Source organism: Aphelocoma coerulescens, chromosome 3 (assembly GCF_041296385.1).
Source record: "Aphelocoma coerulescens isolate FSJ_1873_10779 chromosome 3, UR_Acoe_1.0, whole genome shotgun sequence".
Classification (NCBI taxonomy): Eukaryota; Metazoa; Chordata; class Aves; order Passeriformes; family Corvidae; genus Aphelocoma; species Aphelocoma coerulescens.
The window spans coordinates 125,005,860-125,026,834 of NC_091016.1; the positions used below are offsets into that span (position 1 = coordinate 125,005,860).

The window sequence follows — 20,975 nt, forward strand, 5'->3', positions numbered from 1 at the left end:
CTCGGGGCTCTCCCGGCTTTCCCCGCAGAGCTGTCGGCGGCGGGCAGCAAGTGGATCGACGCCGAGGTGGAGAACGCGATCCACGGGGTGCGGAGGATGAAATCGCTGCTGGACGAGAGCAGCAAGGAGCACCAGGCGCTGCTGCACTCCCTGCACGACACCAAGCGCCGCAAGGAGGTCCTGGGGAGCGGGAATGGGGGCTGGGAATGGGGGGTGGGAATGGGGGGATGTGGGGCTGGGAATGGGGCCTTGGAATGGGGGGTGGGAATGGGGGGCTGGGAATGGGGGGTGGGAATGGGGGATGGGGCCTTGGAATGGGGGGTGGGAATGGGGGGTGGGAATGGGGGTGGGGATGGGGGGTGGGAATGGGGGGTGGGGATGGGGGGATGTGGGGCTGGGAATGGGGCCTTGGAATGGGGGGTGGGAATGGGGGGTGGGAATGGGGGGTGGGAATGGGGGGGTGGGAATGGGGGATGGGGATGGGGGATGGGAATGGGGGATGGGAATGGGGGTGGGAATGGGGGATGGGAATGGGGATGGGGGGTGGGAATGGGGGGGGATGGGGGGTGGGGATGGGGAATGGGGCCTTGGAATGGGGGGTGGGAATGGGGGGTGGGGATGGGGGGTGGGGCCTTGGAATGGGGGGTGGGAATGGGGGGTGGGAATGGGGGATGGGAATGGTGTCCTGGGAATGGGGGGTGGGAATGGGGATGGGGGGTGGGAATGGGGGGGGATGGGGGGTGGGGATGGGGAATGGGGCCTTGGAATGGGGGGTGGGGATGGGGGGTGGGGCCTTGGAATGGGGGGTGGGAATGGGGGGTGGGAATGGGGGATGGGAATGGTGTCCTGGGAACGGGGGGTGGGAATGGGGGGTGGGGATGGGGGGATGTGGGGCTGGGAATGGGGCCTTGGAATGGGGGGTGGGAATGGGGGGTGGGAATGGGGGGTGGGAATGGGGATGGGGGGTGGGAATGGGGCCTTGGAATGGGGGGTGGGAATGGGGGGTGGGAATGGGGGGTGGGAATGGGGGGATGTGGGGCTGGGAATGGGGGGTGGGAATGGGGGATGGGGGTGGGAATGGGGGAATGGGAATGGGAATGGGGGGTGGGGATGGGGGGTGGGGATGGGGGGTGGGGCCTTGGAATGGGGGGTGGGAATGGGGGGTGGGAATGGGGGATGGGAATGGTGTCCTGGGAATGGGGGGTGGGAATGGGGGGTGGGGATGGGGAATGGGGCCTTGGAATGGGGGGTGGGAATGGGGGTGGGAATGGGGAATGGGGCCTTGGAATGGGGGGTGGGAATGGGGGGTGGGAATGGGGGGATGTGGGGCTGGGAATGGGGCCTTGGAATGGGGGATGGGAATGGTGTCCTGGGAATGGGGGGTGGGAATGGGGGGTGGGAATGGGGGATGGGGATGGGGGATGGGAATGGGGGTGGGAATGGGGGATGGGAATGGGGATGGGGGGTGGGAATGGGGAATGGGAATGGGGGATGGGAATGGTGTCCTGGGAATGGGGGGTGGGAATGGGGGATGGGGATGGGGGGTGGGAATGGGGGGTGGGAATGGGGGATGGGAATGGGGGATGGGAATGGGGGTGGGAATGGGGGATGGGAATGGGGATGGGGGGTGGGAATGGGGGGTGGGAATGGGGGATGGGAATGGGGGATGGGAATGGTGTCCTGGGAATGGGGGTGGGAATGGGGGCTGGGAATGGGGGGTGGGAATGGGGGATGGGAATGGGGATGGGGGGTGGGAATGGGGCCCTGGAATGGGAGGCTGGGAATGGGGGATGGGAATGGGGGATAGGGGGCTGGGAATGGGGGGCCGGGAATGGGGTATGCCATGCTGGGAATGGGGAATGGGAATGGGGGATGGGAATGGGGGATGGGAATGGGGGGATGGGGGGCTGGGAATGGGGGATGGGAATGGGGATGGGGGGTGGGAATGGGGAATGGGAATGGGGAATGGGTGGCTGGGAATGGGGGATGGGAATGGGGGGATGTGGGGCTGGGAATGGGGGCTGTGAATGGGGGCTGGGAATGGGGGATGGGCATGGGGATGGGGGGCTGGGAATGGGGGGCCGGGAATGGGGTATGCCATGCTGGGAATGGGGAATGGGAATGGGGGATGGGAATGGGGGATGGGAATGGGGGGATGGGGGGCTGGGAATGGGGGATGGGAATGGGGATGGGAATGGGGGGATGGGGGGCTGGGAATGGGGGATGGGAATGGGGATGGGGGGTGGGAATGGGGAATGGGAATGGGGAATGGGTGGCTGGGAATGGGGGATGGGAATGGGGGATGGGCATGGGGATGGGGGGCTGGGAATGGGGGGCTGGGAATGAGGGATGCCAGGCTGGGAATGGGGGATGGCATCCCGGGAATGGTGTCCCGGGAGTGGGGGTGGCATCCTGGGAACGGGGGATGGCATCCCGGGGATGGTGTCCTGGGAGTCCGGGAATGCTGTGCCAGGATCGGGGTGTCCTGGGAGTCCGGGAATGCTGTGCCAGGATCGGGGTGTGCCGGGAATCGGGGGAATGCTTTCCCGGGGATTGCTGCATCCCGGGAATCTGGGAATGCTGTGCTGGGGGGGGGTCGGTGTGTCCTGGGAGTCTGGGAATGCTGTGGTGGGGAGTTGGTGTGTCCCGGGAATCTGGGAATGCTGTGCTGGGAGTTGGTGTGTCCTGGGAGTCTGGGAATGCTGTGCTGGGGGGGGTCGGTGTGTCCCGGGAGTCTGGGAATGCTGTGCTTGGGATCGCTGCGTCCCAGGAATCTGGGAATGCTGTGCTGGGGAGTTGGTGTGTCCTGGGAGTCTGGGAATGCTGTGCTTGGGATCGCTGCGTCCCAGGAATCTGGGAATGCTGTGCTGGGGAGTTGGTGTGTCCTGGGAGTCTGGGAATGCTGTGCTGGGGGTCGGTGTGTCCCGGGAATCTGGGAATGCTGTGCTTGGGATCGCTGCGTCCCAGGAATCTGGGAATGCCGCGTTGGGAATTGCTGCGTCCCGGGAGTCTGGGAATGCTGTGCTTGGGATCGCTGCGTCCCAGGAATCTGGGAATGCCGCGTTGGGAATTGCTGCGTCCCGGGAGCCTGGGAATGCCGCGGCGGGAATTGCTGCGTCCCGGGGCTCTGGGAAAGCCGCGGCGGGGAGCAGCGGCTGCCGGCGGGGCTGAGGGCCGGAATTCCCTGCAGGAAGCGGTGCGGCTGGCGCGGCAGAAGGAGCAGGAGCTGGCGGCGCGGGGCGAGCGCTGCAACGGGACGGCGCTGGCGCTGTGGGAGCGCTGCAAGCCCTGCCTGAGGCAGCGCTGCCTCCGCTTCTACTCCCGCACCTGCCGCAGCGGGGCCGGGCTCGTGGGCCGCCAGGTGAGGCACCGGGACACCAGGATACCGGGATTTGGGATCGGCCAGGACCGTCAGACGCAGGGTCAGGGGCTGAGGGATAGCGGGAAAAGGGGGATTGGGATCGGCCAGGACCGTTAGACACAGGGTCAGGAGGTGAGGGGTATCGGGACACTGGGACACCGGGAAAAGGGCGGGATTGGGGATGGTTCCATTCCCCAGGCCCGTTAGACGCAGGGTCAGGGGCTGAGGGACATCGCGACACCGGGAAAAGGGGGATTGGGATCGGCCAGGACCGTTAGACACAGGGTCAGGAGGTGAGGGATATCAGGAAAAGGGGATTGGGATGGGCCAGGCCCGTTAGACACAGGGTCAGGTGGTGAGGGATATCGGGAAAAGGGGGATTGGGATCGGCCCAGTCCCGTTAGACACAGGGTCAGGGGCTGAGGGACACCGGGACACTGGGAAAAGGGGGATTGGGATCGGCCAGGGCCGTTAGACACAGGGTCAGGGGCTGAGGGATAGCAGGAAAAGGGGATTGGGATGGGCCCAGGCCCGTCAGACACAGGGTCAGGGGCTGAGGGACACCAGGACACCGGGAAAAGGGGATTGGGATCAGCCAGTCCTGTTAGCCGCAGGGTCAGGAGGTGAGGGACACTGGGACAATGGGAAAAGGGGGATTGGGATGGGCCAGGCCCGTTAGCCGCAGGGTCAGGGGCTGAGGGATATCGGGAAAAGGGGGATTGGGATGGGCCAGGACCGTTAGACACAGGGTCAGGGGCTGAGGGACACCGGGAAAAGGGGGATTGGGATGGGCCCAGGCCCGTTAGCCGCAGGGTCAGGGGCTGAGGGACACTGGGACACCGGGAAAAGGGGATTTGGGATCGGCCAGGCCCGTTAGCTGCAGGGTCAGGGGCTGAGGGATATCGGGACACTGGGAAAAGGGGGATTGGGATCGGCCAGGGCCGTTAGACACAGGGTCAGGAGCTGAGGGATAGCGGGAAAAGGGGGATTGGGATGGGCCCAGGACCGTCAGACACAGGGTCAGGGGCTAAGGGACATCAGGACACCGGGAAAAGGGGATTTGGGATCGGCCAGGACCGTCAGACGCAGGGTCAGGGGCTGAGGGACACCGGGACACCGGGAAAAGGGGGTTGGGATCGGCCAGGACCGTTAGACACAGGGTCAGGTGGTGAGGGACACTGGGACACCGGGAAAAGGGGGATTGGGATGGGCCAGGCCCGTCAGCCGCAGGGTCAGGAGGTGAGGGACACTGGGACAATGGGAAAAGGGGGATTGGGATGGGCCCAGGCCCGTTAGCTGCAGGGTCAGGGGCTGAGGGATATCGGGACACTGGGAAAAGGGGGATTGGGATCGGCCAGGCCCGTTAGCTGCAGGGTCAGGGGCTGAGGGACACCGGGACACTGGGAAAAGGGGGATTGGGATCGGCCAGGGCCGTTAGACACAGGGTCAGAGGCTGAGGGATAGCGGGAAAAGGGGGATTGGGATGGGCCCAGGCCCGTTAGCCACAGGGTCAGGAGCTGAGCGGCACCGGGATACTGGGAAAAGGGGGATTGGGATGGGCCAGGACCGTTAGACACAGGGTCAGGTGGTGAGGGACACTGGGAAAAGGGGGATTGGGATCGGCCCAGGCCCGTTAGACACAGGGTCAGGAGGTGAGGGATATCGGGACACCGGGAAAAGGGGATTGGGATCGGCCAGGACCGTTAGACACAGGGTCAGGGGCTGAGGGATATCGGGAAAAGGGGATTGGGATGGGCCCAGGCCCGTTAGACACAGGGTCAGGGGCTGAGGGACACCAGGACACCGGGAAAAGGGGATTGGGATCGGCCAGGACCATTAGCCGCAGGGTCAGGAGGTGAGGGACACTGGGACAATGGGAAAAGGGGGATTGGGATGGGCCCAGTCCCGTTAGACACAGGGTCAGGAGGTGAGGGGTATCGGGACACTGGGAAAAGGGCGGGATTTGGGATTGGCCAGGCCCGTTAGACACAGGGTCAGGGGCTGAGGGACACCGGGAAAAGGGGGATTGGGATGGGCCAGGACCATTAGCCGCAGGGTCAGGACGTGAGGGCCACTGGGACAATGGGAAAAGGGGGATTGGGATCGGCCAGGACCGTTAGACACAGGGTCAGGGGCTGAGGGATGTCGGGATACTGGGAAAAGGTGGGATTGGGATGGTCCCAGTCCTGTTAGCCAGAGGGTCAGGGGCTGAGGGACACCGGGAAAAGGGGGATTTGGGATGATCCCGCTCCCAGTCCCGTTAGCTGCAGGGCCAGGGGCTGAGGGACACTGGGATACTGGGAAAAGGGGCGGGATTGGGATGGGCCCCGTCCCGTTAGCCACCGGGTCAGGGGCTGAGGGGCACTGGGATATCGGGAAAGGGGGAATTCCGTGTGATCCCACTCCCATTCCCAGAGGGCAGGCGGGGGGGGAAGGGGGGGTCCCACAGCACCCAGAGATACTGGGAATGGCCGGATTTTCCCTGATCCCATTCCCATTAACTGGAGATCTGCCAGGGTGGGGGTCCCACAGCACACACGGGGATCCCGGGAATGGCCGGGCGTTGATCCCGCTGCCGTTCCCGTTACATGGAGGGCTGGAAAGCCGGGACACGGAGATCCCGGGAATGGCCGTTCCCATTAAACGGAGGGCTGGAAAGCCGGGACACGGAGATCCCGGGAATGGCCGTTCCCGTTACATGGAGGGCTGGAAAGCCGGGACACGGGGATCCCGGGAATGGCCGTTCCCATTAAACGGAGGGCTGGAAAGCCGGGACACGGAGATCCCGGGAATGGCCGTTCCCATTAAACGGAGGGCTGGAAAGCCGGGACACGGGGATCCCGGGAATGGCCGGGCCTTGATCCCGTTCCCATTCCCATTAAATGGAGGGCTGGAAAGCTGGGACACGGGGATCCCGGGAATGGCCGTTCCCGTTACGTGGAGGGCTGGAAAGCCGGGACACGGGGATCCTGGGAATGGCCGTTCCCATTAAATGGAGGGCTGGAAAGCCGGGACACGGGTTTCCCGGGAATGGCCGGGCATTGATCCCGTTCCCATTCCCATTAAATGGAGGGCTGGAAAGCCGGGACACGGGTTTCCCGGGAATGGCCGGGCCTTGATCCCGCCGCCATTCCCGGCAGCTGGAGGAATTCCTGAACCACTCGTCGCCCATCTCCATCTGGGTGGACGGCGAGCGCCTGGACTCGCTGCTGGAGCGGGACGAGCGCCAGGAGCGGCAGCTGGAGGAGCTGGAGGAGCGCTTCGGAATGCTGGAGGACGGCGTCACCGACATTTTCCGGGACAGCTCCCAGGTGTCCGGCTGGCTCCATCCCTTTTTCCAGGCGCCCTTCGGGGGTTTCCGCGAGGCCCTGCGGCCGCCGGTGCAGCGCCTGCGCTTCCCGCAGCGCCTCCGCCGCTCCTCCCGGGATCTCTTCCCGCTTTTCCAGCACCCGCACCGCGGCTTCCAGCACCTCTTCCAGCCGCTCTTCCAGATCACCCAGCGCATGCTGGAGGACGCCCACGGAAGTTGGGAGCATCCCTCGGGAGGCTTCGGGCCAGGTAACGGGATTGGGGCCCTGCCATCCCAAATCTTTGGCTGCTTTAGGGATGAGATTCCCGAAAAATCCTTGGAACTTAAGAGGATGAGCTCAACCCTAACAGGAAGCGTCTAGGAATTCCCGTGGGAATCGCAAGCGCCGCTGTTCGTGGGCCGGGATTTTGGGATGTTGTCCCACCTCAATCCTGGCTGCCGGAGCCGCTGCCATCCCGGAATGGGGTTTTTTGGGAATGTTGCAGGTGTTTGGTTTTTATGGGATTGACGTCAGCGTTTTTTGGGAATGTTGCAGGTGTTTGTTATTTTTTTGGGGATTGCCGACGGTGGTTTTTTGGTGTTTGTTTTTTTTTTGGGATAGCTGCCGGTGTTGTTTTTGGTGTTTGTTGTTTTTTGGGATTGCTGCCGGTGTTGTTTTTGGGAATGTTGCAGGTGTTTGTTTTCTTTGGGATTGCTGCCGATGTTTTTTGGGTGTTTGTTTTCTTTGGGATGGCTGCCAGTGTTTTTTTTGGGAATGCTGCAGCCGGTGCCGTCACCGTCTGCCACCGAATCCCTGGGGATGGGAGGGGCCCAAATTCCATGAAAAAAACACTTTTATGGCACCTGGGGGGACATCCCGGGTTGGGGGGGGGGGGGGATTTGGAGAGCTGAGGCCGGCCTGGAATTCCCACAGAATCCCGGAATTTCAGCGATGACCGGATGGTTTGCCGGGAGATCCGGCGGAACTCGGCCGGCTGCCTGCGGATGCGGGATGAGTGCGAGCAGTGCCGGGAGATCCTGGCCCTCGGTGAGCCGGGAACGGGGATGGGAACGGGATGGGGATGGGGATGGGGATGGGGATGGGGATGGGATGGGATTGGGAAGGGGATGGGGTGGGGATGGGATGGGAATGGGAACGGGGATGGGGATGGGAAAGGGGATGGGAATGGGGATTGGGATTGGGATTGGGTTGGGATGGGATTGGGAAGGGGATGGGAATGGGAAAGGGGATGGGATGGGAATGGGGATTGGGATTGGGTTGGGATGGGGATGGGATTGGGATAGGGATAGGATGGGGATGGGATGGGGAAGGGATGGGATTGGGGATGGGGATGGGAATGGGGATGGGGTGGGGATGGGGATGGGATGGGAAAGGGGATTGGGTTGGGATGGGGATGGGATTGGGATTGGGATGGGGATGGGATGGGGATGGGATGGGATGGGGATGGGGATGGGGATGGGATTGGGAATGGGAACGGGGATGGGGATGGGAAAGGGGATGGGGATGGGAAGGGGATGGGAAAGGGGATGGGATGGGAAAGGGGATGGGGATGGGGATGGGATGGGATTGGGATAATGATGGGATAGGGATAGGATGGGGATGGGATGGGGATGGGGTGGGGATAGGATGGGGATGGGGATGGGATGGGATGAGAAGGGATGGGATGGGATGAGAAGGGATGGGATGAGAAGGGATGGGATGAGAAGGGATGGGCTGAACCCCCCGGGCCGTGCTGCCCCCCCCGCCCATCCCATTCCCAGACTGCGGGCAGGCGGATCCGTCGCAGCAGGAGCTGCGGGAGCAGCTGGAGGACGCCGTGCGCGTGGCCGAGCGCTTCACGCGCCGCTACGATTCCCTGCTCCGGGAATTCCAGGAGGAAATGCTCAACACCTCCGGCCTGCTGGACCAGCTGAACCGCCAGTTCGGCTGGGTGTCCCGCCTGGCCAACCTCTCCCAGGGATCCGACGGCTTCCTGCAGGTCACCACGGTGAGGCCGGGATTGGGGCCGGGAACGGGGCCGGGAAAGTGGGACAGGGCCACAAAGGGCCCTTTGTGCTCCGGCCGGGAATCTCTCGGCTCCGGATGCGGCTGCCGGGATGGGAGCCAAGTTCAGGGGCCCGCCTGGGGCTCTCCCGGTGCTCCCGCGGCCGTTCCCAGATTCCCGACCTCACAACGTGGGATTATCCCACGGGATGACGGCGCTGTCGCCCTCCCAGGTGCTGTCCAAGGCCCCGAATCCCGAGGATCCGTCGGCGCCGCCGGACACGCAGGTGACGGTGCAGCTCTTCGACTCGGAGCCGCTGTCGCTGACCGTGCCCGGGGACATCCCGTGGGACGATCCCAGGTTCATGGAGATCGTGGCTGAGCAGGCGCTCCAGCACTACAAGGAAAATGCCATGTGAGTCCGGGACCCTCCCAAAAAAACGCCCCCGTGGGATAACGCCGGGCTCATCCCGCTTTTTCCCCTCATTCCCAGAGAGTAGCCGGGCGATCCCGCTGCTGCCGCCCCTCCGGATCCCCCTTCCAGGGGGGAATTGTCACCGCCGCTGCCTCCTCTCCCCTCCTGACCCTTCGCGCTGCCGGGACCCCCTGGGGCCCCAAATGGAAAATAAAGGTAGAGTTGAATCCCGTGGCTCTGCTTCCGGAGTTTTTGGGATAATCCCAAGGGCAAAAGGAGGAAAAACAACCTCGGATCCATCACCGTGGAATTGTGGAGCCAGGCTCCGTTCCCAAATCGGATCCATCAGGAGCCCTCCAGGCTTGGGGGCTTCTCCTCATCCCACGGACACGGATCCGGGTGCCACCTCCTGTCCCCATCCCACGGACACGGATCCGGGTGCCACCTCCTGTCCCCATCCCACGGACACGGATCCGGGTGCCACCTCCTGTCCCCATCCCATGGACACGGATCCAGGTGCCACCTCCTGTCCCCATCCCATGGACACAGATCCAGGTGCCAGGGCTTGTCCCCATTCTTTGGGACATGGATCCAGGTGCCAGGGCCTGTCCCAATCCCATGGACACGGATCCGAGTGCCAGGGCTTGTCCCCATTCTTTGGGACACAGATCCAGGTGCCAGGGCCTGTCCCAATCCCATGGACACGGATCCGGGTGCCAGGGCCTGTCCCCATTCTTTGGGACACGGATCCGGGTGCCAGGGCCTGTCCCAATCCCACGGACACAGATCTGGGTGCCACCTCCTGTCCCCATTCTTTGGGATGGATCTTTGGGATTCTTTGGGACACGGATCCAGGTGCCAGGGCCCGTCCCCATTCTTTGGGACACCGATCCGGGTGCCAGGGCCTGTCCCAATCCCACAGACACAGATCCGGGTGCCAGGGCCTGTCCCAATCACACAGACACGGATCTGGGTGCCACCTCCTGTCCCCATTCTTTGGGATGGATCTTTGGGATTCTTTGGGACACGGATCCGGGTGCCACCTCCTGTCCCCATTCTTTGGGATGGATCTTTGGGATTCTTTGGACACGGATCCAGGTGCCAGGGCCTGTCCCCATCCCGTGGGGACACCGAGGATCAGCCGGATCCCACCGGGAAGGGATCTCCAGCCCTCATGAGCCAGGGAGGAGCTTCCCCGCAACAGGAATTTCCCGGTCCCGATCCCTCCTGGATGAGATCCTGGGAATAATCCCGGGATAAATCCTGCTGGGACACCCTAGGGAACAGTCCCTGTCCTCTCCCATCCCTGCTGATCCCAAATCCCCCAGGATACCCCCCAGAGATCCCCATGGAATGAGCCAGGGGCAGAGGGGCTTTATTGGGAGCACAGATTTGGGAGTGGGTGGATCCAGCCCCAATCCCATCCCAATCCCATCCCAATCCTGTTGGAATGGCTGTGGGTCTGTATCCCACCGGGAAGAGCCAGCACAGCCCCTCCCCCCATCGGGGGATTCCCTACAAGAAGGATTCCCAGTCTTGATCCCTGGGACGCCGATCCCGAGGAACATTCCCAGCTGTGAGCGCTCATCCCTGGTTGATGGCAGCACTGAGATTCCCTATAAGGATTCCCAATCCCTGGGACGCCGATCCCAAGGAACATTCCCGGCTGTGAGCGCTCATCCCTGGTTGATGGCAGCGCTGAGATTCCCTATAAGGATTCCCAATCCCTGGGATGCCGATCCCAAGGAACATTCCCGGCCAGGAACGCTCATCCCTGGTTGACAGCGGCGCTGTCCTCGCTGAGCAGCGCTTCCCGCTCCTCCTCGTTCCCGTCGGCATTCCCGCCGGCGGCGTTCGCGGCGCTCCGGCGCGGCAGCAGGGCGCCGAGCAGGCCGTTGTAGAGCGCGGCGCCGGCCAGGAGCAGCGCGAATCCCGGGATTTGGAGCGCGTGGAAGCGCTCCCAGCGCAGCGCCAGGCTGAGCGCCCAGACCAGCAGCGTGCGCAGGCTGTCCAGCACCGTCCGCGTGGTCGCGCTCCGCTCCCGCGTCACGCTGATCCCGGAGAAGTTGAAGAAGGAGATGCTCCCGATGTTCCCCAGGAGCGCCGCCAGGATCAGGGGCCGCCGGCGGATCTGGCAGAAGGCGTCGGCGGGATCTTCCAGGACCCCGTGCGGGTTCCCGCTGAGCCGCCCCGCCGGGATGAAGGAGAGCGGCGCCAGCAGCAGCGCCAGGATGGTGAAGCCGAAGAAACCTGCGGGGAAAAGGGGCTGGTCCGGCTTTTCCGCGGATCCGCCGGCCCGGTGATTCCCGTTGCCGGGGTTTGGGAACGTGGCGGGAAGGGGGCTGCGGACCTTCGGTGCCCACGGCGCGCAGCGGGTGGACGTCGTGGCTGAAGATGAATTTCTCCTCCAGCACCATCTGGATGGACACGATGACCTGGGCCAGCAGGATCAGGAGGTCACCTGGGAAACCAGGGAAAAGGCAGGGAAAGGAGGGAGGAGGAAAAGGGGAGGAAGAAACGGGAATGAGGAGAAAAGGAAGGAAAACAGAGCAAGAGGGGGGAAAAGAAGGTCGGGAAGGAGGTGAGGAGGACAGGGAAGGAGGGGGGAGAAAACAGGGAAGGAGGGAAAATAGAGGAGGAAGAGCGGGAAAAGAAGGAAATGGGGAAGAGAAGGAAAAGATGAGGAAAAGGGGGAAAGGAGAAAGGGAGGAAAAAAGAGCAGGAATGAGGGCAGGAGGACAGGGAATGGGGGAATTGAGGGTGGGAAGAGAGAAGGAAAAGGGGGGGAAAGATGAGGAAAAGGGGGAAAGCAGAGAAATGGGAAAAGAAGCCCGGGAATGAGGAGAGGAAAATGGGGAAGGAGGGAAAAAAAATGCAGAAAAGGGGGAAAGAAGGAAACGGGGAAGAGAGAAGGGGGAGGGAAGAAATGAGGGGAAGGAAATGAGGGGGAGAAAGGAAAGGAAAGAGGGAAAGAAACCAGGGAAGGAGGGGAGGGAGAGGGGAAAAAGGGGAAGGGAAGGAAGTGGAGCAGGGAAAAAAGATGAGGAAGGGAGGAAAAGACAGGGAAAGAGGGAAAGGAGGGAAGGAAACGGGGAGGGGAAGGAAAGGGAAGGGAAACAGGGAAGTGGGGAAGTGGAAGTGGGAAAAGCAGACCAGGAAAGGGGGAAATAAGGCCGGGGAATGGGGGAAAGGATGAGGGAGGGGGAGAAGGCGGCAGGGAAGAGGGAGAAGACAAGGAATGGGGAGAAAGGAGAAGGGGGACAAAAGCCGGGGAAAAGGTGGGAAAAGGTGGGAAAGAAGTTCAGGAAAACATGGAAGTGAGAGAAGATGAGGAAGAGGAAGCTGAGCCCCATGGTCCAGGGAAGCTCCAGGGATCCCGCTGTCCCATGGAGTGATCCCACCATCCCAAAGAGTGATCCCACCATCCCAAAGAGTGATCCCACCATCCCATGGAGTGATCCCACAATCCCAAAGAGTAATCCCACAATCCCAAAGAGTGATCCCACCACCCCAAAGAGTGATCCCACCATCCCATGGAGGCCATTCCACAGAGTTTTCCCGCCATTCCATGGAGGGATCCCACATTTCAAGGAGTGATCCCGCCATCCCAAGGAGTGATCCCACCATCCCAAGGAGTGATCCTGCCATCCCAAGGAGCTTTCCCACCATCCCATGGAGCTTTCCCGCAATCCCAAGGAGTGATCCTGCCATCCCAAGGAGTTTTCCCATCATCCCATGGAGCTTTCCCGCCACTCCAAGGAGTGATCCCACCATCCCAAGGAGTGATCCCACCATTCCAAGGAGTTTTCCCACCATCCCATGGAGCTTTCCCACCATCCCAAAGAGTGATCCTGCCATCCCAAGGAGTGATCCCACCATCCCAAGGAGTGATCCCGCCATCCCAAGGAGTGATCCCGCCATCCCAAGGAGTGATCCCACCATCCCAAGGAGTGATCCCGCCATCCTAAGGAGCTTTCCCACCATCCCAAGGACTGGTCCCGCCATCCCAAGGAGTGATCCCACCATCCCAAGGAGCTTTCCCGCCATTCCAAGGAGTTTTCCCACCATCCCAAGGACTGGTCCCACCATCCCATGGAGCTTTCCCACCACTCCAAGGACTGATCCCGCCATCCCAAAGACTGATCCAACTGATCCCGCCATCCCAAGGGCATCCCAGCATTCCCGGGATACCGGTGATGATGTCGGCCAGCCCGTGCTCCGTGCCGCCGGAGCCGCGCAGATCCGCCAATCCCACGAGCGCCAGCCCCAGGATGGTGAGCAGAATTCCCAACCAGTGGCTCCGCTCCAGCTTCCGGCCCAGGAACGCCACGGAGAGGAGCCCGGTGAAGACGATGACGGAGCCGCGGAGCATCTGGAAGCTGGAGGCGCTGGTCATGTTCAAAGCTGCGGGAAAAGGGCAGGAAAAGTGTGGGGAAAAGCGCTCGGGGCCTGCTGGAGGCTCCCCAAAATTCCGTGGTTTCGGGAATTCTGCGGTCCGGCCGTCGAATCCCAGTGGGAAAAGAGGGAATTCCGTGCCGCTACTCACCCACGTACATGATGCTGGTGGCGGCCATGTCGCACAGGGCCGGGGGCAGGAACAGCAGCGGGTGGAAGGGCCGGGATGGGGCCGGGCCGGGATCCGCGCGGCGCCGATGGCGCAGGAGCAGCAGGTGGAACACCGGGAGGCAGGAAAACTCCCCCAGGAACATCCCCGCAGCCTGAGGGACACGGGAGCGAGGGAGACGGGGGTGGGTGCGGGGAACGGGGGGTGGGAGCGGGAATGAGGGGGATGGGTTGTGGGAATGTGGGGCTGGAAGGTGGAATGGGGGGATGGAACGTGGAATGGGGGGACGGAACATGGAATGGGGGGATGGAAGATGGAATGGGGGGATGGAGGCTGGAAGGGGGGGGACAGAACATGGAATGGGGGGATGGAAGATGGAATGGGGGGATGGGGCATGGAATGAGGGGATGGAGGATGGAATGGGGGGGACAGAACATGGAATGGGGGGATGGAGGCTGGAATGGGGGGATGGAACATGGAATGGGGGGCTGGAACATGGAACGGGGGGATGGAACATGGAATGGGGGGATGGAACATGGAATGGGGGGCTGGAATATGGAATGGGGGAATGGAACATGGAATGGGGGGATGGAATGTGGAGTGGGTGGCTTGAGGCTGGAATGGGGAGCTGGAACATGGAATGGGGGACTGGAGGCTGGAATGGGGGGCTGGAATATGGAATGGGGGGCTGGAGGCTAGAATGGGGGGCTGGAACAGGGAATGGGGGGCTGGAGGCTGGAATGGGGCCTCACCTTCAGGAATGGGGGCTGGACGGTGGAATGGGGGATGGAACATGGAATGGGAACTCAGCAGGAAGAGGGGCTGGAATGTGGAATAAGGGGGATCACTTGTGGGAAAGGGAGGCTGGAAGCTGGAAGGGGGGGGATCATCAGCAGGAAAGGGGGGCTGGAACATGGAATGAGGGCTGGAAGGTGGAACGGGGGGCTGGAAGTTGGAATGGGGGGGCTGGAACATGGAATGGGGGGCTGGAATGTGGAGTGGGGGGCTGGAGGCTGGAATGGGGGGATGGAGGCTGGAATGGGGGCTCCTCTGCAGGAGTTTGGAAGCTGGAAAGGGAGCTGGAAGCTGGGATGGGGGGGCCCCCTGCAGGAAAGCAGGGATGGAACATGGAATGGGGAGCTGGAACATGGAATGGGGGGGCTGGAGGCTGGAATGGGGAGATGGAACATGGAATGGGGGGCTGGAACATGGAACGGGGGGCTGGAACATGGAATGGGGGGCTGGAGCGTGGGGGGCTGGAATGTGGAAAGGGGGGATGGAAGGTGGAATGGGAACTCAGCAGGAAGAGGGGCTGGAATGTGGAATAAGGGGGATCACTTGTGGGAAAGGGAGGCTGGAAGCTGGAATGGGGGGGATCATCAGCAGGAAAGGGGGGCTGGAGCATGGAATGAGGGCTGGAAGCTGGAACGGGGGGCTGGAAGTTGGAATGGGGGGATGGAGGCTGGAATGGGGGGATGGAGGCTGGAATGGGGGGGATGGAACATGGAATGGGGGGCTGGAATGTGGAGTGGGGGGCTGGAGGCTGGAATGGGGGGCTGGAGGCTGGAATGGGGGCTCCTCTGCAGGAGTTTGGAAGCTGGAAAGGGAGCTGGAAGCTGGGATGGGGGGGCCCCCTGCAGGAAAGCAGGGATGGAACATGGAATGGGGAGCTGGAACATGGAATGGGGGGGCTGGAGGCTGGAATGGGGAGATGGAACATGGAATGGGGGGCTGGAATATGGAATGGGGGCTGGAACATGGAATGGGGGGCTGGAACATGGAATGGGGGCTCCTCTGCAGGAATGGGGGCTGGAATGTGGAAAAGGGGACTCATCACCGGCAGGAATGGGGCTGGAAGCTCGAATGGGGCCTCATCTGCAGGAAGGGGGGGTGGAACAGGGAATGGGGGATGGAGGCTGGAATGGGGGGGACAGAACATGGAATGGGGGGATGGAAGCTGGAATGAGGGGCTGGAGCATGGAATGGGAGGCTGGAAGTTGGAATGGGGGGACAGATCATGGAATGGGGGGATGGAGGCTGGAATGGGGGGATGGAACATGGAATGGGGGGCTGAAGGCTGGAATGGGGGCTCCTCTGCAGGAGTTTGGAAGCTGGAAAGGGAGCTGGAAGCTGGGATGGGGGGGCCCCCTGCAGGAAAGCAGGGATGGAACATGGAATGGGGGGATGGAACATGGAATGGGGGGCTGACGCATGGAATGGGGGGCTGGAATGTGGAATGGGGGGATGGAATATGGAATGGGGGGCTGGAACAGGGAATGGGGGGCTGGAGGCTGGAATGGGAGGATGGAACATGGAATGGGGGGATGGAACATGGAATGGGGGGCTGACGCATGGAATGGGGGGCTGGAACGTGGAATGGGGGGCTGGAATATGGAATGGGGGGCTGGAGGCTGGAATGGGGCCTCACCTTCGGGAATGGGGGATGGAATATGGAATGGGGGGCTGGAAGGTGGAGTGGGGGGATGGAAGGTGGAATGGGAACTCAGCAGGAAGAGGGGCTGGAATGTGGAATAAGGGGGATCACTTGTGGGAAAGGGAGGCTGGAAGCTGGAATGGGGGGGATCATCAGCAGGAAAGGGGGGCTGGAGCATGGAATGAGGGCTGGAAGCTGGAACGGGGGGCTGGAAGTTGGAATGGGGGGGACAGAACATGGAATGGGGGGATGGAGGCTGGAATGGGGGGATGCAGGCTGGAAAAGGGGGGATCACCTGCAGGAATGGGGCTGGAAGCTGGAATGGGGTTGGAAGCGGGAATGGGATCTCTCTCACCTGCAGGAATGGGATCAGACGAAGGAATGGGGCCTCACCTGCAGGAGCGGGATAGGGAGCGGGAATGGGATCGGAAGCGGGAATGGGATCTCTCTCACCTGCAGGAATGGGATCGGGAGTGGGAATGGGATCTCTCTCACCTGCGGGAGTGGGAGCGGGAATGGGATCGGGAGCGGGAATGGGATCAGAAGCGGGAATGGGATCTCTCTCACCTGCAGGAATGGGATCGGGAGTGGGAATGGGATCTCTCTCACCTGCGGGAGTGGGAGCGGGAATGGGATCGGGAGCGGGAATGGGATCAGAAGCGGGAATGGGATCTCTCTCACCTGCAGGAATGGGATCGGGAGTGGGAATGGGATCTCTCTCACCTGCGGGAGTGGGAGCGGGAATGGGATCGGAAGCGGGAATGGGATCAGGAGCAGGAATGGGATCTCCCTCACCTGCAGGAATGGGATCGGAAGTGGGAATGGGATCTCTCTCACCTGCAGGAGCGGGAGCAGGAGCGGGAATGGGATCGGAAGCGGGAATGGGATCGGAAGCAGGAATGGGATCAGGAGCAGGAATGGGATCTCTCACCTGCAGGAAGGGGTGCTGGAATCGGTGCTCCTCCGTCCCATCGCAGCCGGGAGCGCTGAAGTTGTCGGCCCACCTGGGAGGGACAGCAGGGATCAGGCATCGGGATCATCCCGAAATCCCAAAATCCCGCTCGGGGCTGCGCTCTGGGACAGCTCTGGGACAGCAGGAGACGCTGCCAGGGCCGGGATGTCCCCGGCGACGGTGACACCGCTGGGGCTGTCCCGGCCCGCCGCAGATCCTGGCTGGGATCCCGGGATTGAGTGACAGCCGGGAATGGGACACCGGGAGTGGGACACTGGGGATGGGACACCGGGGATGGGACACCAGGAGTGGGACACCGGGAATGGGACACCGGGAGTGGGACACCGGGGATGGGACACCGGGAGTGGGACACCGGGAATGGGACATGGGGAATGGGACACCGGGAATGGGACACTGGGGATGGGACACCGGGGATGGGACACCGGGAATCGGACATGGGGAATGGGACACCAGGAATGGGACACCCATGTCCCCATGCTCCAGATCCAGCCGGGAATGGGACACCGAGGATGGGACACCCCTCTCCCAATGCTCCGGATCCCAAGGGACACTGAGAATGGGACACCGGGAGTGGGACACTGGGGATGGGACACTGGGGATGGGACACCCCTGTCCCCACGCTCCAGATACAGCTGGGATGGGACACCAGGGATGGGACACCGGGGATGGGACACTGAGAATGGGACACCGGGAATGGGACACTGGGAATGGGACACCGGGAGTGGGACACAGGGAGTGGGACACCGGGATTGGGACATGGGGAATGGGACACCAGGAATGGGACACCCCTGTCCCCACGTTCTGGATCCAGCCGGGAATGGGACACCAGGAATGGGACACTGGGGATGGGACATGGGGAATGGGACACCGGGAATGGGACACTGGGAATGGGACACCCCTGTCCCCACGCTCCAGATCCAGCTGGGATGGGACACCGGGGATGGGACACCCAGAATGGGACACCCCTGTCCCCATGCTCCAGATACAGCTGGGAATGGGACACTGGGAATGGGACACCGGCAGTGGGACACCGGGAATGGGACACTGGGAATGGGACACCGGGAATGGGACACAGGGAATGGGACATCAGGGATGGGACACCGGGAATGGGACTCAGGGAATGGGACATCAGGGATGGGACACCGGGAATGGGACACCGGGGATGGGACACCCCTCTCCCAATGCTCCGGATCCCAAGGGACACTGGAGATGGGACACTGGGAGTGGGACAAGGGGAATGGGACACCGGGAATGGGACACCGGGAGTGGGACACCGGGAGTGGGACACCGGGAATGGGACACAGGGAATGGGACACCGGGAGTGGGACACCGGGAGTGGGACACCGGGGATGGGACACTGGGAGTGGGACACCGGGGATGGGACACCGGGATTGGGACACCGGGAGTGGGACACTGGGAATGGGACATCAGGGATGGGACACCGGGAGTGGGACACCGGGAATGGGACACCGGGAGTGGGACACAGGGAGTGGGACACCGGGAGTGGGACACCGGGAATGGGACACCGGGAATGGGACACCGGGAGTGGGACACCGGGAATGGGACACCGGGAATGGGACACCGGGAGTGGGACACCGGGAACGGGACACCCCTGTCCCCACGCCCCGGATCCAGCCGGGAATGGAGGCTCCCCCGAGCCCTCCCCGCTCCCAGCGCCACCCGCCCATCGGAGCCGTGGGAGACGCTGGATCCCCGGCTGGAGGGGTCCCCAGCCCTAATTTGGGGCAAATCCCCCTTTTTTTGGGTGCTCCAATCCCCCTCTGGATAAACCTGGAAGCGGCACCCTTGGGATGCGGATTTCCCGTCCCCGCGGACCCCAAGTGACCCCCAGCCCCCCCCCCCCCCCCCCCCCCCCAATCCAGCCGGGAATGTCCCCGACCCCCAACGGGACCCGAGCGGCGCCCGGGCCGCCCCTTCCCATCCCGGTTTTCCGCCAATCCCGAGGGATTTGGGGCTGCCTCATTCCCGGCTGAGCCCCCGGGGTGTCGCAAGAGGCTTTTTTTGGGACCTCACGTGTCCCCTCCAGGCCCTGCTCGGCCCCCGCGCCTCAGTTTCCCGTTCCGGGGCTGCCGGGCTCCAGCGGGAGGCTGGGATCGGCTGGGATCCGCTGGAATCCCGCTGGGATCCGGGTGGGATGAGCCGGCCGGGCCGGTCCGCCTTGCCCGGGAAGATTTTGGGCTCACCGCGGGCTGGGAATGGCGTCACTCCAGCCCTTCCCGGGATTTTGGGGTGCGGGAGCAGCCGCGCGGGGCGCCGGGGCGGCTCCACCCCAAAAGACGCCGGAGACCCCCCCCCAAAATTCCTTCCCCAGCCCCCAAAAAGGAGCCGGATCCCCCAAAAAGGAGCTGGATCCCCCAAAAGGAGCTGGATCCCCTAAAAAGGAGCTGGATCCCCCAAAAGGAGCTGGATCCCCCAAAAAGGAGCTGGATCCCCCAAAAGGAGCTGGATCCCCCAAAAAGGAGCTGGATCCCCCAAAAGGAGCCGGATCCCCCAAAAAGGAGCCGGATCCCCCAAAAAGGAGCTGGATCCCCCAAAAGGAGCCGGATCCCCCAAAAAGGAGCTGGATCCCCCAAAAGGAGCTGGATCCCCCAAAAAGGAGCTGGATCCCCCAAAAGGAGCCGGATCCCCCAAAAAGGAGCTGGATCCCCCAAAAGGATCCCCCAAAAGGATCCCCCAAAAGGATCCCCCAATCCCTACCGGGCGCCCCGCACCCGCCCCCCCCCCCCCCCCGAAGCGAGGTGGGGACACCGAGGTGACCCCAAATCCCTGCGGGGGCGGGGCGGGGCCCGAGCGGGGACCGGGGGGGGAATTTGGGGGGGTCCCGGGGATTTTGGGGTGGCCGCGGGACTCACTTGGCCGCCAGGGTGTTGATGGAGCCGGTGAGGAGCAGGAGCGCGGCCAGGCCCAGCTGGTACCGGGACCACGCCATGGCCCCCCCGGCACCGCCGCCACACACAGGCCACGCCCACACGGAGGCCACGCCCACACGGAGAGGCCACGCCCACACGGAGGGGCCACGCCCACCAGGAGGGGCCACGCCCACCCATAGACCACGCCCACACAGGGGGCCACGCCCATCGAGGGGTCACGCCCACCCAGAGAGACCACGCCCACCCAGAGGGTCACGCCCACCCAGAGGGCCACGCCCACCCAGAGGGGCCACGCCCACCCAGAGGGCCACGCCCACCCAGAGAGGCCACGCCCACCGAGGTGGTCTCCCCACAAGCCACGCCCCCACATTGAAAGCCACGCCCCCCGCGTGGTTTGACCACGCCCACAGGGCAACGGGCGGGAAGCGCGATGTAAATGAGCCCCCCCTCTTAATTTGCATAGCCACGCCCACACCCCGGTCTTGTTTTGCATACCCGGTGCCTCCGGTCCCGGGAGTTCTGTCCCGGGAATTCCGTCCCGGGAGTTCCGTCCCGGGAGTTCGGTGCTGGGAATTCCGTCCCGGGAATTCTGTCCCGGGAATTCGGTGCTGGGAATTCTGTCCCGGGGATTCGGTGCTGGGAATTCTGTCCCGGGAGTTCTGTCTTGGGACTTTGTTCCGAGGATTTTGTCCTGGGAATTCTGTCCCGGGAATTCTGTCTTGGGACTTTGTTCCGAGGATTTTGTCCTGGGAGTTCTGTCCCAGGGAATCTTCCCGAGGGTTCTGCCTTGGGGATTTTGTCCTGGGAATTCTGTCCCGGGGATTCTGCCTTGGGAATTCTGACCTGGGAATTCCGTCCCGGGAATTCTGTCCCAGGGAATCTTCCCGAGGGTTCTGCCTTGGGAATTTTGCCCTGGAGGTTCCGTCCCGGGGTTTCTGTCCCGGGGATCCACTCCCGGGAATTCTGTCCTGGGGATCCCCGGCCCGGTGATTTTGTCTCGGGAATTTTGTCCCGGGAATTCTTCCAGGGGGTTCCCGTCCCGG

At 63.0% G+C, this 20,975-nt stretch overlaps 2 protein-coding genes across 3 annotated transcripts; one reads left to right on the forward strand and one right to left on the reverse strand.

The window, feature by feature from the left end:
- Positions 1–9,074, forward strand: CLU (clusterin). The gene is made up of 6 exons (XM_069011892.1): positions 1–177; positions 3,191–3,361; positions 6,502–6,919; positions 7,585–7,698; positions 8,433–8,659; positions 8,889–9,074. Exons 1-6 carry the CDS (start codon positions 97–99, stop codon positions 9,072–9,074), a joined length of 1,197 nt encoding a protein of 398 aa, XP_068867993.1. The 5' UTR covers positions 1–96.
- A 1,354-nt stretch (positions 9,075–10,428) lies between these two features.
- On the reverse strand, positions 10,429–20,021 carry SLC35F6 (solute carrier family 35 member F6). 2 transcript variants are annotated; one of them, XM_069008685.1, is made up of 7 exons: positions 19,915–20,021; positions 17,000–17,072; positions 16,364–16,423; positions 13,617–13,788; positions 13,262–13,474; positions 11,421–11,531; positions 10,429–11,320 (listed from the first exon to the last, which is right to left on the reverse strand). In XM_069008685.1, exons 1-7 carry the CDS (start codon positions 19,989–19,991, stop codon positions 10,839–10,841), a joined length of 1,188 nt encoding a protein of 395 aa, XP_068864786.1. In that variant the 5' UTR covers positions 19,992–20,021; the 3' UTR covers positions 10,429–10,838. The 2 variants fall into 2 exon arrangements, with proteins under 2 accessions (XP_068864786.1, XP_068864787.1); XM_069008686.1 differs by lacking the exon at positions 16,364–16,423.
- Positions 20,022–20,975: the final 954 nt, after the last annotated feature.